This window comes from Lissotriton helveticus, chromosome 3_1 (genome assembly GCF_964261635.1).
Source record: "Lissotriton helveticus chromosome 3_1, aLisHel1.1, whole genome shotgun sequence".
In the NCBI taxonomy this organism is placed as follows: Eukaryota; Metazoa; Chordata; class Amphibia; order Caudata; family Salamandridae; genus Lissotriton; species Lissotriton helveticus.
Window position 1 is genome coordinate 558284051 of NC_136061.1, and position 13526 is coordinate 558297576.

General features: G+C 46.2%; 1 protein-coding gene across 1 annotated transcript in view; it reads right to left on the reverse strand.

The window, feature by feature from the left end:
* CALCRL (calcitonin receptor like receptor) overlaps positions 1-13526 on the reverse strand; it is a 264434-nt gene that overhangs the window by 119874 nt on the left and 131034 nt on the right. Inside the window, exons 4-5 of the mRNA XM_078680481.1 lie at positions 5449-5559; positions 1735-1847 (exon numbers count right to left, since the gene is read on the reverse strand). Of these exons, the coding sequence (XP_078536607.1) occupies positions 1735-1847; positions 5449-5559 (224 nt within the window). The remainder of the gene's footprint in view (positions 1-1734; positions 1848-5448; positions 5560-13526) is intronic.

Consider the following 13526-nt stretch of genomic DNA (forward strand, 5'->3'; position numbering starts at 1 on the left):
TTAATTCATAGCTTAAGTGCATACAATATATATGACTGCAATTTTTCAGTATATTTGAACATTTCAAAATGCATTTATGTATTTTGGGGTGGTAAGGTATACACTATACTCTATAGTATGTTGTACTATGTTATACTATGCATAGATTAGTAGATATGACCATAGTTAGCGTGGAGTGGGTGTCGTGTATTTCTATAGGTTCTGAATCGATCCCCCTATTCCTGACCCTATTCTGGTTAAACTACCTAGCTAGTTAATTAACAGTCAGCCCATGAGGCAAGAAATCCCCCATGATGCAGATACCGTTATCTGACGCAGTCACACTACGGCACAGGAACGTGTTATCTGATTAGGTCATAACGCTTGAGATCTAATTAGACAAGCGACATTCCTCCAGCCCCTGATAAGGCATACGACGTTCTCATAACAAATCAAACCTATGACAACCTGGATAATCCGTGCGGCCATTGTTTTGATTTCACAGAGAACTTTAGTAAAGAATGTGCTAACGAGCAAGTCGTATGACATCTTTATTGACGTACCTATGTCCATCCTTACGTCAATCCCGGCACCTTTAAGGTATAAATATTGCAGACCTTGCCCTATGCAAAACACACGCGTGGTGACAAGATGGAGCAGCCATACTTGCCGAAGCCGAGAGCAGAAGCAGACCCCGCAGGCAGCAGCCCCGCCTTCCTGACGCGCTGAGAGACGCGCTGCTATCTCAAGCCGAGAGACCCAGCACCGGCGTTTCTGGGCAGCCCTCGCAGGCAGCCTGGAATATCGAGAGCAGAGAAAGAGATACCATTCCTCATTCATCCTAAATTCCAGGTACAGAACTGAATAACCCCTCCTAGAGAATTCTTTAGTTATTCACTTGGCAAAAACAAACTTAACTTAAACTGTAACTTTCTATTCCCGCCCACGCATTAGACTTAGGTCAGGTACACGGGGTAGGCGTATTTAGAAACACCAGTTGAGTACGTTTAGTCAAATGTATATGTGTATGTAAATATATTTTAATCATTTTAAAGCATCATATGGCTCAGAAACCATATCAATGTTTTTACAGTATTATTTTATACTATTGCTTTTAATGTATGCACTTTACTTAACTATAAGTATTGCAATAATATCGATCCATTTCTCTTGTACGAGAAAAGAGACTGATCAATAAATAACATCTTTTATTGAACACGCCCGTCTCTTCCTTTTCTCTACATTCTGATGAGACTAAGAATGCACGTACTGACTGAGTAAAATAATTGCCTTGTGCTCACACGACTCTTGAGATTGACTCTTGATTAGGGGAGAGCAAAGTTGTCATGTTCTATGGTTGTCAGAAACTAAATCCCTTCTTGTCTAATCAGGGGAGTTAATCCTTCCTTGAACATTCGAGAAAGTTTCTAGCGAACTCTGAGCTTAGCTGGCAAACCCAAAAATTAAGTCTAGTATCGACAGTAGTAGACCTAGTTAACGTCTGGTCTAGGCCTTTACTATCGTAGGTACTATTCCAATGCGCAGAGCCTATTGGGAAAATAGGAACTACACTACAGCTTACCAAGGTCTTCAAGAAATGTCTCAAATTTGGGTTCACTACCTAAAAAGCCATAATCATTGCCACAAAAATGTTCTTGCAACCAATGGTAACTGGCTTTCCAGCTACGAGAACATTTTAATTATTTTCGTGAATTGAAAACGACATTAAAAGGTTGAAGTGCAGTAATGTCATACCTTTGCTTTTTCTTGTGTATATGCGTTACACAGGGTGTAATTTGTCCATGTTCTGTTGCTGTCGGGATGTCGAAACCAATTACCACTGTTGTCGCATATCTTTGTCACTTTTTCTATTACAACAAAGATGGCAAAGAAGAGTGAAAAGGGTCATTAGTAGGAACACAAATAAGAGCACACAACAACACCAGAGCTTCAACTGAGCAATTAGATGTCGTCTTATCCATGAAATGAATCAAGCGTTGGATGTGTATGTTTATGATGCATATGACTGCCAAATAATGAACTCTGCAGGAGTTAGCAGAGAATTAGTTAATTAACCTGTTAAATATAAGCCATTCCTGTTTTCATACCTAGAACCAGTTGAAAGCCTTTTTAGAATACAGTCCAGCACAAAGGAAGATACCAAAAAAGAACAATATGTCTTAGGGACTGCTCAGTATAGGCAGGAGAAGACAAGCATGGAAAATATTCTAAGTGCAGATTGATAAACAGACTAAATGGAGTCTGCTCTCTAAAATGGCCAGAGGAAGACCTGGTTACCACACCAAATTAGGGATTTTTATATATTTCTAGGCAAAGGAACCACATAGCTACCATGGTGTGAGAAGAAAGTTCCTAAACCAATTATTAAACAGAAAACACATCACATGGTACAGGTACCTCCTGACCCACTTCTAATTTACAATCCCATATTGAATACTGCATGGAAAATAATAATGCATTCAGAACTACGCCAACATCTCTGTTCAGTAGAGGAAATGGCCCTCATATTAATACATTTAAGCTCCATCCTGCGGTAAAGAACATTAGGAGTACAAGAGAACACATTCGGCAACATTTGCAAACAGGACACCATCAAGCTAACTGAATCTTGTGCATTTAATACAAACAATGAAATTCACATTAGAGGCTCTCAGTACACCGGAATGGAGAAAGGAAGAGCTGAGTGCATGGTGCACTGAAAAGAAGATTGATCACCTAAGTATTCCAAAAGTCCCATAACGGCTAACGCAAGCATTTCAACCTATAAAAAATTCAATGCAAACAGTTTAAACTTGTTGCAGTAATGTCCATATTATTCTGCTGATTTTATTTTAGAATTGTCTCCCTCAATGTTACCACTGTAAAAATAAGACAGTAATTGGAAACAAAATCAGGATGTCATTTGCTGCATGACAGATCAATAAGAAAACAAAATGAATGGGGGACACTACCTTGATGGCTGTAGGTCATTCATGACCTAATGAGATATACTCCCACAGTCCAACATTGCTAAACTTATTTGTTAAAGCAATAGTTGTATCACTATTGGCAACTACAATTTCTTTCTTTTCTTTGAAAGCCGATCCTACCCATCACACACTTGCGTTCTTGCCATTTTTAACTCTTCACAGATGTAAGTGGTTATAGGATAGTCATTAATTAGAGAATAAGCCTTACATCTACATAAGGCATAGAATTCCTATAATGTGGCTAATACAAAATTGTCCAAGTTCTGAGAGTCTTCATAAGTCTCGCCGTGGCGCTGAACATACTGTTGAACGGTGCAAGCAACACACATGCTCCATGCACTGTACACTGGCGTAACGAAAGTTGAAGGGGCTCCATTCAAGGTACATGAAGGGGCCCCCACTTCGTATTTAATATGGAGCTCTCAGGCTTGAGTACGGTGCTGAGGGGGCCCCCTGCTAAACTCCCATAGTCTTGCATCGATATACGTAACCCGCATAATACCTGCCCTGTTGATAGCAGCACCACAGAGTCACTGATGGATAGTGCAGGCAATCCCTTGTTCACATACTTGACTGTGCACATCTCTGCCTTTGCAGATGGGCCCTTCTATGCCATTTGCTTCATCATTCGAAGTGCCACCTTTCCATAACGTATGGAGAACACTAGAAGTCAGTCACAGCAGAGATCAGAGCTGTGTGGAAAAACTGCTCCCCAATAACATACACCAATCACTTGAGGATTTCTCTGGGCACAAGACGGTACTGTTCTCCTGAGCCCAAACTTCTGGTCTCTCCATTATAATACATCTACCATCTTCTGGATACCAAGCGGTCAGTCAATGTGCCCCAAACTCGGTCTCCTAAGACCATTAGTGTCTGGAGATATATGAAAATGATGGTAGGACGCCGGTAACATATAAACTGCAAATGACAGATTTCTCATTCCCATCTCTAGCTGTGTAACTGCCCAAAGGACAGTACCGTAGAGAACAGGCATACCAAAGGCGAAGACACCGCAGGAACCACCATTGGCACCACAAACATTGCTAGATATGGTTGCAGAACATCCACCCAAACTAGAGTGACAATCTTGTGGATTTATCTCCATGAAAGACTGACATGAAATATTAGTCTTTAAACTAGAAGTGGGTATAGTGGCCCCAACATGAGAGGATGTAGCCCCAATATGTAAGAAAACATATTATGTGCTACCCACCTTCACATTCCTAATGCTAACAATTGTTAACAAAATTTCCACTAGCATTGACAGACATCAAGCTCCAATAATGGTGGATACCGCAACTTTGGTGTAGAAGCCTCTACCACCTTAGATACGATGAGTAATCCCCATTTCTTTATCCTCTCTCTTGCTTGGTTTCTCTGTTCACCTCTCATCATTTCTTATTTTCTTTCTTTTTCCATCTCCTCCTTTTATGCCCTCTTCTCTCTCTCATTTTAACGCGTAATATAGGTACCTCACGCACTCTTTTTTTTAAAATAGGGTTGCTGCCAGGATTCCAGTCTTGAAATCAAAGTAAGTCACAAAAATGTAAACAGCAAAGGATGCTCTCTTAGTAAAAATAAGAAAGACCAATATTGCTGTTTTTTTCTGAACACTGCAGCAAGCTATGTATCTCCAGCTCTTCGTACTCAGATCCGGCTTCCAATGCTTCTCCTTCCAATTGCCTTTGTTCTCTTGGTAGGCAGCATTTAGTGCTGTGCAATCTCTCATCCACTACTGTTCCCGTCAGTCCTTTCAGTCCAAAGGTGTGATTTTAAAAAGTCTCTTATTACTTTCGTAGATTCTTCACCCCCACTCATTTCGTGCTCTTTGTTACTCTGCACATACTCTATTACTCTGCACTTAACTTGGTAAAAATAAATGAAGACAGATGCCCAAAGATTTCCTTAGAGCCTGTCGCTGGGTCATCAAAAGCTGCCTAATTTTTATTGCACCGGATGCCTCTTTCTTCCACCACTCTGCACTCCCTGTCTGTTGATCTCACACTTGCAAGTCCTTTTGCATCCGTCCCTTTCCCTACTGACATGTTCCCTATCTCTCTTCCTTCATCTTTCACCATTTTCTGCTTTCTCTCCTTTCCTCTGGAATAAATTTTGATAATGGAAAATAAATCACAGGCCCTTGAATCGATTGCCATGCCCCTCATCTGTAACCAGAGCCATAAATTAAGCACCACATTCGCTATCTGCATCGCAAGCTATAGCAATCATGCTACTCCTGTAATCACAGGTCTGCAACAGCTCCACTGGAAATGTCTTAACTGGTTAGAAATCTTCAACTTGGCTTCATTTGCCAAATCCCCATGAATTTCAGGAGTGGTAAAAGCCCTTACCTCTGGGAGAATATGACAAAATATTTTATTTCAGAAACATGACAAGTGTGCTAGAAAGCAGTGGTGCTAGATGATTAAAAAATATCACACCACAAAACGAACAGGTGAATTGTGTATATGTTTACCTGATGGGTCAAAGTCCTGAAAGTAGTCTGGACATCTCTGCACTGATACGGTTGCCGCAGTAACATCATCCCAGCACAGCCAGCCATCCCAGGTTCTATTGCAAAAAGGACCTGGAGATGTTTATAGGAAGAAGTAGAAAGACTAATATTACTTTGCTTTCCCCATAGTAATGTTGCAGACACTTATGTAGAGTATCACACAGGGTCAACATTACTTGCACAATGGTTTTATTTCTCCCATGCTCTGTTCTGGTACAATTATGTTTTGGCTACTTTTCCCGTCACTGTGTCGACGTTCCTTATCTATTTGAAAATAAACATTATTACTAACTTTTGGCTGCTTTGTTGCCTGTTGTCTCTTGCAAATGATGGCTTTGCTTTGTTTAGTCATTGCAGATCTCCTGACAAAGCTGCTGTAGTTTTGTGGTTACTTGAGAAATCATCTGCCCTGGTTCAATAAATGGAAGAGTGGAGTACCTTTAGTGGTACAGTTACAGCACCGTGGACACTAATGCAATCAAAGAACCCCCCCCCCCAAATCACATGCTTGGAAAGTCAAAGACCGACATAGTCAAGGTAATGTGGACTCTACCTGAGTACAATTGGTAGCCATTCCGCTGAACAACTTGTTAACATCAGCCATCCCTAAGAAAATTTCTCAGAGGCAGATGAATAAACAATTCTATGCCTCCTTGACACTGGGAAACCCAACAAAGAAGTCACAGTCACAAGCCTGGGACCTGCTGTGCAATCTTTAGCTGCAAGGGAATTCCCACCCGTGCAAATATCCCCCCAATCAGTTTCTGATGAGCAGGAACCTTTGCTGATGAATCTAAGCTGCTACTGTCATGAAATACCCACTTAACTAGAAACTGTTTCTTGTGTTAACCCTTGCCTTGTAGCTGCTGGCAGGTAGGCATAGCCTTAGCTTTAAAGGAACATCTCAGCTAATGACTTCAATCGCAAGAAACTGAGCTCTTTGGATAAGATGTTAAAATAGTTATCAGATGCCTCTGTGGTACCAAGTATGCTTCACTCTTATGCTTTCATCTGAAAAAGCATTGATTTCAGGTGTGCATTTTCAATTGGGTCAAGTGAAGTGCACCAGGACTACAACTCCCACAATGCTTTACATTGTTATACAAAACCTCAGGACAAGAGCACCACGTTGTGAGAAGTTGGCCTGGTATATGATGTTCACTATTCTAGTGAGCACCTTGCACCAGTCCAAACAACCCTTATGGTGATGGTTGTAAAGTCAACATTATAGACCAGCTATCCTAGTGGTAGCATGGACAAAAGCAGTCTTAGGCTAAACTCAAGAGGGCATGTGAAGCCAGCTGTTTTACCATATGCAATCCCTTTAATACCAAATGAAAGGACACCACACAGGTTATATATTCAAAATATATATGTATTTATTTCTAAATCAATCCTCTGAACTCGTTATAAGGGCAGAGGCACAAGCGCATAACAAGTAACTTAATATAACATACAATAAGTTGCACAATATGGATAGGCCCTGGTGGCTCGCTAAACCATATACTAAAATAGTGGTATAAGAACCACGTCACGAACAGTTGGAAGGCCTAGGGCCTTGGGAATCACTGGGGCTACACTGGACTAACAGTAGTTAGGAAGTAGGAGGCCCACGGGATGCGGGTGCAGAGTCTAAATGCACACGCGTGCACACATAGAAGTCAATGGGTGCGTAAAGTTAGAAAGTTAAAGATTTAGGAGTCGTCCGATTGGACTAGGAACTAACCACTTGAAACTAGGACACTAGGATAGTCAATCTTCACAGGAGCACCGAAGTACTCGCGTTACCTCACCCACAGGAAGCGGGTGCATAGGTCCCAAAGTGTGTTGGGTTTCGTCATGGATTCCTATGGAGCCTTGGAGAAAAGATGCTGCAGGCGACCAGGAGAGAAGAGTCCGGTTGGATCCAAGGGCGGATCGAGGATGAGGAGTACCTGAAAGCAGAGGGGACAGAGTTTGGGTCACTAGCCAGTGACCAGGATGGAACCAGGAAGGAACCAGGCGGTGTCGGGAAGCAATCAGGTGATGTCGTGAAGCTTGTCTCCGCTGCCACGTGGACCAGGAGGTGTCGACGATGACCAGGAGCTGGGCAGGGACTGTCCCACGAAGGCTCTCGCTGTCGGCGGTGTCGGCTTCCGGATTGGAGTCAGCAAGCCTTGGGAAAGGCAACCCACGCAGGATTCGAAGAGGGCTTCTTACTCAGGCCAGCAAGGACTGAGGGGCTTCTCCTTCGCAGGGAAGCAAGGGCCAGTCTGGAGCAACCAGACCAGCAGTGTAGAGTTTGGGTTTCGTCATCACAGAGGCCACTATCCAACGGGAAAGTGACCGGACAGACGCGTCGAGCAGGAAAATGCAGAAAGGCCCCACGCAGAACTCGTGGAGTGCTGATCTTCGGTGCAGTTGGTGTTCGGGGCTGGGGCTTCTTAATCCCCAATGTACAACTTCGAGGGTGCCTCAGAAGCTGCATGGAAAGCAATTTGCTGGCTTTCTAAGATGGCCGGTCCCACGTCTCGCGTCGCCTCCACGGGTCTCAGCTTTGCTTTGGCTGTGGGTCAGGCTGAAGGAAGTCTGGAAGTCTGGGTCTTGTCAGTGTCTGTGCTCGGGCTCCGGCAGGAGCGTCGACAAAGCAATCCGTTGATCGCTTGATGGTGCCTGCTTGTGCAGGGTGGTCACTCCTTGACCACAAGGGAGATTCTTCAGTCTTCTACGTCGAGTAGGATGTCGAAGGTCCAGAGTTTCGTATCAGAGTTTCAGTCAGGATAAATCTAAAGTCTTGGGACTCAGCTCCTACCTATATACCAAATCTAGGGGCTGGATTACCTGCTAGGTCCCTCCTATGGGTGGGACCCAGGAAGGGGGTGGTTACACCCCTTTCCCTTTGTCCAGTTTCGCGCCAGAGATGGGGCTGGAGTGCCCCAGCACCGGTTGAACTCGACTATGCATAGGACACCTTGTATGCCCCAGGCAGTGTCTCCTTTCATTCAGCCCTCCCTGCCCCAATACACTATAGCCTGCCTGGGGTGGTGCTAGCACCTCCCTGTGACAGGAAACCTATTGTCCAGGCCTCCCTCGCTGGAAGGACTCCCAGCAGCAGGCGGTCAGACTTGTGTCTGTGGCAGCAGCATCCATTTTGTGATGCTGAGGCTCTGGTTAACTTTAACCGGGATTAATGGAAGTAAAATGTCTTCTCCCTTTAGAAGGGTGGAATGCTACCCCCGTCGCCAGAACTGGCGAGGGGGTAGTATTCTAAAGCGTATGACACCTTACACGACATGTTTTGATAAAGCCAAACCAAAGATAGCATTTAACCGCGAGGTTCATAATGCACTTGGCATTATCCTAGAACAGCTATAAGGACATGGTTCCGAAAGCTGCAGACAGGCTCAGCTCATGCTAGAGCACCATCTAACATAAAACCAAGCACTCTGCCTTCAGGATTGTTAAGGCCTGCCATAGGAGTGACTTATAGGTGTATATGTGCCTAGATATAAGGTTAGACATAGGAATACTATATCTAAGCAAGGGGTGATTACACGACCTTGCCCCAGCTGAGTGATCAGCCAGTTGTGTCAGTTTGGATGGCCAGCCAGGGGTGGCAAAAGATATGCTGCAGCCCCTGGTAGGCCTTGGGTGCACCTATGCCCTGGGTACCTATAGTACACTGTACAGGGACTCATAAGAGTGGCCCAATATCCAATTAGGTATGTACCTAAGGTACATGGAGTCCATTTGATAGAGAGAGCAGATAGCCTGGGGCCCTGATTAGCAGGATCCCAGGCCAACTAAGTCAAAAACCAGCTAAACACAAGGCAAAAAATCTGGGTTAACCATAGTCAGGTATCCACCTTCCTACACACGTCCTTGGTGACATGGAGCCACCTGGTAACCTTATGTTAAAATCAACTCTGAGCGGGATGACAACACATTCCCCTTTTCAATATTTTGGTTACTTTGCTTGAGTCCTCGAGTCATATTTGCAGACAGCTTATGTTCTAATGGAAGCATCTCATCATTGTACACGAAAGGTTCAGTTCTACAGCACAGTCGTAATCATGGCTGGACATTGCAAGAGTAAGCAAAAGGTCTCTTCTTTTAGGGTCTCGGCTGGCATGGGCTGCGCACATACGCAGTCTCGCTGGCGAGATTTAATGATTTAGAGGGCTTTAGTAAAGGGCTTTAAGCCCCGCTCCTCTTTCCCATTGGCCGGCATCACCGTTTATGCTAAACGGTGGCCAGCCATTGGGAAAGAGCTTTTGGTAACGTGGATTTTTCTCTTTCAGAGACGGCTCACTTGGACGGGTTCGTCTGATTTCCTCCCGTCACAAAAGGTTTCTTATCTTTATGGGGCCATGTTTTTTAAAACACATGGTACCATAAAGACAAAAAATCGTCTGCAGCGCAGTCCTCTTTCACTTTCGGGACCGCCTCTGCGAGGAAGGAGAGCCCCTCCTGCGAAGATTAGATTCAGCATCAACGGTGAGGCAGATGTCGGGAAAGAAATATAGATTGACATGGAGGAAAATTAGACAGGAGAAGGCATTGCTGAAAGAGGCACACTGCAATACGACACTGAAAGACCGCGCACTGCAAGCCAAAGTGATCCATTCTACTGCACTAGGCAACACACTGCATGCTAATAAATAAGTGAAACCCTGCATCCAGGTGAAATACTGGTCTGCTGAGCTGGTGGCGGGGCACTGAGGCCTGCAATCTGGGGGTGCCCACACCAGGCCCCCCAGAATGCATAACGGTGCAGGGAGAAGATGTGTTCTGCTCTGGAGAGGCCTTGGGAATGAATGGGCAGTATCCGATCGCTTGCAGAGGGCTTTCCACTCTTCTTGGCACGGGCGTTCATTCACCCAGCGTGTCCGGTACCACACTCTGCTCTGAACACCAGGCACCAGTGCAAGATGGGTCGTTTTGGGGATATTCAATGGTGCGTGCAGATCTGCTAGAGGACAGGGCCTAGCACAAACATAAGACGGGTTAAAATCCCAATAAAGCAGATTATAGCTTTCCCCATTGCGGATTCCCAAAAACACACATTGGCGCCTCATTGATATGTGCATGTTTGAGGCCGGCTGGGGTGGCGGGTAGGGTTGGTGGGTGGGAGGGTGGCTGTTGCTAAGGGGGGGGGTTCCCTGGTTAGAAATGCAGACACCTCCCCCCTGGGGGGTTCCCCAGACATGACCTTCAGGGTGTGCAACATTGATTAATGGGGAGCGCGGAAAACGGATGGGGAAACATTCACACGACATATAATTGGACCGAATCACACATATAAATCAAGCAAATGCGCACTGAGGTAACCCGTGAGGAGGCGGCGGCCGGACATGTGGCTAGCATCAGCACTCTTGTGACCAGACCTCGGAGAGAAGGCAAACAAGCAGCTTTACGAAGGGGCAACCTTTTATCTGAACCCTGAAACCTGACTAGTAAAACACATTAAATAGCAGAGGCTTTCACGGGGGCCGGCCACCCTTGTCTCTCCTCCGGATTCTTAAATTGACATTACATTACTGTGTGTGTCTGTGTGTGTGTGTGAGACTCTGTGTGTGAGACACTGTGTGTGTGTGTGACTGTGTGTGAGACTGTGTGTGTGAGACTGTGTGTGTAAAAGACTGTGTGTGTGAGACTGTGTGACTGTGTGTGTATGTGTGTGACACTGTGTGTGTGTGACACTGTGTGTGTGAGACACTGTGTGTGTGTGACACTGTGTGTGAGAGACACTGTATGTGCGAGACGCTGTGTGTGTGAGACACTGTGTGTGAGACACTGTGTGTGACAGACACTGTGTGTGTGAGACACTGTGTGTGAGAGATACTGTGTGTGAGAGACTGTGTGTGACACTGTGTGTGTGTGAGACACTGCGCGACACTGTGTGTGTGAGACACTGCGTGTGTGTGAGAGACAATCAATCAATCATTCATTTGTTAAGCGCACTACATACCCGCGAGGGACTCAAGGCGCTGGGGGGAGGTGGGGCCGCTACTGATCGAACAGCCAGGTCTTTAGTATCCTCCTGAAGGTCAGCAGGTCTTGGGTCTGTCGTAGGCTCAGTGGGAGGGTGTTCCATGTCTTGGCGGTGAGGTGGGAGAAGGATCTCCTGCCGGTGGTTGTTCTTCGGATGCGCGGGACGGTGGTGAGTGAGAGGTCGGCGGAGTGTAGCTGGCGGTTGGGGGTGTAGAAGGAGAGCCGTCTGTTGAGGTAGGCTGGGCCGGTCTTGTGGAGTGCCTTGTGTGCGTGGATGAGGAGCTTGAAGGATATCCTCTTGTTGACGGGGAGCCAGTGCAGGTTTCTCAGGTGGGGGTGATGTGGCCGTGTCGTGGTACATCGAGGATCAGTCGTGCCGAGGCGTTTTGGATGCGTTGTAGTCGATTGATGAGCTTGGTCAGGGCTCCCGCGTAGAGGGCGTTTCCGTAGTCGAGCCTGCTGCTGACGAGGGCCTGGGTGACTGACTTTTTTGTATCTGTCGGGATCCATCTGTAGATATTGCAGAGCATGTTGAAGCAGGAGGAGGAGACAGCGTTGACTTGCTTGGTCATTGAGAGCGTTGAGTCGAGGATGATTCCCAGGTTGTGTGCGTGGTCGGTGGGGGTCGGACTGCCTCCAGTGCCGTTGGCCACCAGGAGTCATCCCAGGCTGATGGGTTGGAGCCGAGGATGAGGACCTCCGTCTTGTCCGAGTTCAGCTTCAGACGGCTGATCTTCATCCAGTCGACGACGGCCTTCATTCCTTCATGGAGGTTGGCTTTGGCGGTGATGGGGTCCTTGGTGAGGGAGAGGATCAGTTGAGTGTCGTCGGCATAGGAGATTATGTTGAGGTCGTGCTGTCGGGCGACGTGTGTGAGCGGGGCCATGTAAATGTTGAACAGTGTTGGGCTGAGGGAGGATCCTTGGGGTACGCCGCAGATGATCTCGGAGGCTTCGGAACGGAACGGGGGGAGGCGGACGCTCTGGGTTCTGCCAGAGAGGAAGGAGGTGGTCCATTCCAGAGCCTTGTCTCGGATCCCTGCGGCCTGGAGGCCTGCGCGTAGTGTGCGGTGGCACGGCCTGGAGGCGTGCGCGTAGTGTGCGGTGAGACACTGTGTGTGTGATACTGTGTGTGTGAGACTGTGATACTGTGTGTGTGTGAGACACCGTGTGTGTGTGTGACACTGTGTGTGAGACACTGTGTGTGTGTGTGATCTGTGTGTGAGACTGTGATATTGTGTGTGTGTGAGACTCTGTGTGTGAGACACTGTGTGTGTGTGAGACACTGTGTGTGTGTGTGAGACTGTGAGAGACTGTGTGTGAGAGACTGTGTGTGTGTGAGACTGTTTGTGAGACTGTGTGTGAGACTGTGAGAGACTGTGTCTGTGCGAGACTGTGTGTGTGTGAGACACCGTGTGTGTGTGTGACACTAATTGTGAGACACTGTGTGTGTGAGACTTTGTGTGTGAGACACTGTGTGTGTGTGAGACACTGTGTGTGTGTGTGTGAGACTGTGAGAGACTGTGTGTGTGAGAGACTGTGTGTGTGTGAGACTGTGTGTGTGCGTGACTGTGTGTGCGTGAGACTGTGTGTGACACACTGTGTGTGTGAGACTGTGTGTGTGTGACACTGTGTGTGACACTGTGTCAGTGTTAGACACTCACTCTCTACTACTCTCTCCTACTCACTCTCTATTGCTCACTCTCTACTACTCTCTACTGCACTCTACTCACTACTACTCTCTACTACTCACTCTACTACTCTCTACTACTCACTCTCTAATCACTCTCTACTACTCTCTACTACTCTACTCTCTACTCATTTTCTACTACTCACTACTACTCACTCTCTACCACTCACTCTCTACTACTCACTCTCTGCTACTCTCTACTACTCACTCTCTACTACTCAATCTCTACTACTCTCTACTACTCACTCTCTACTAATCACTATCTACAAATCTCTACTACTCTCTACTCACTCTACTACTCTCACTCTCTACTACTCACTCTCTACTACTCCCTACTACTCACTCTCTGCTACTCTCTACTACTCTCTACTACTAAT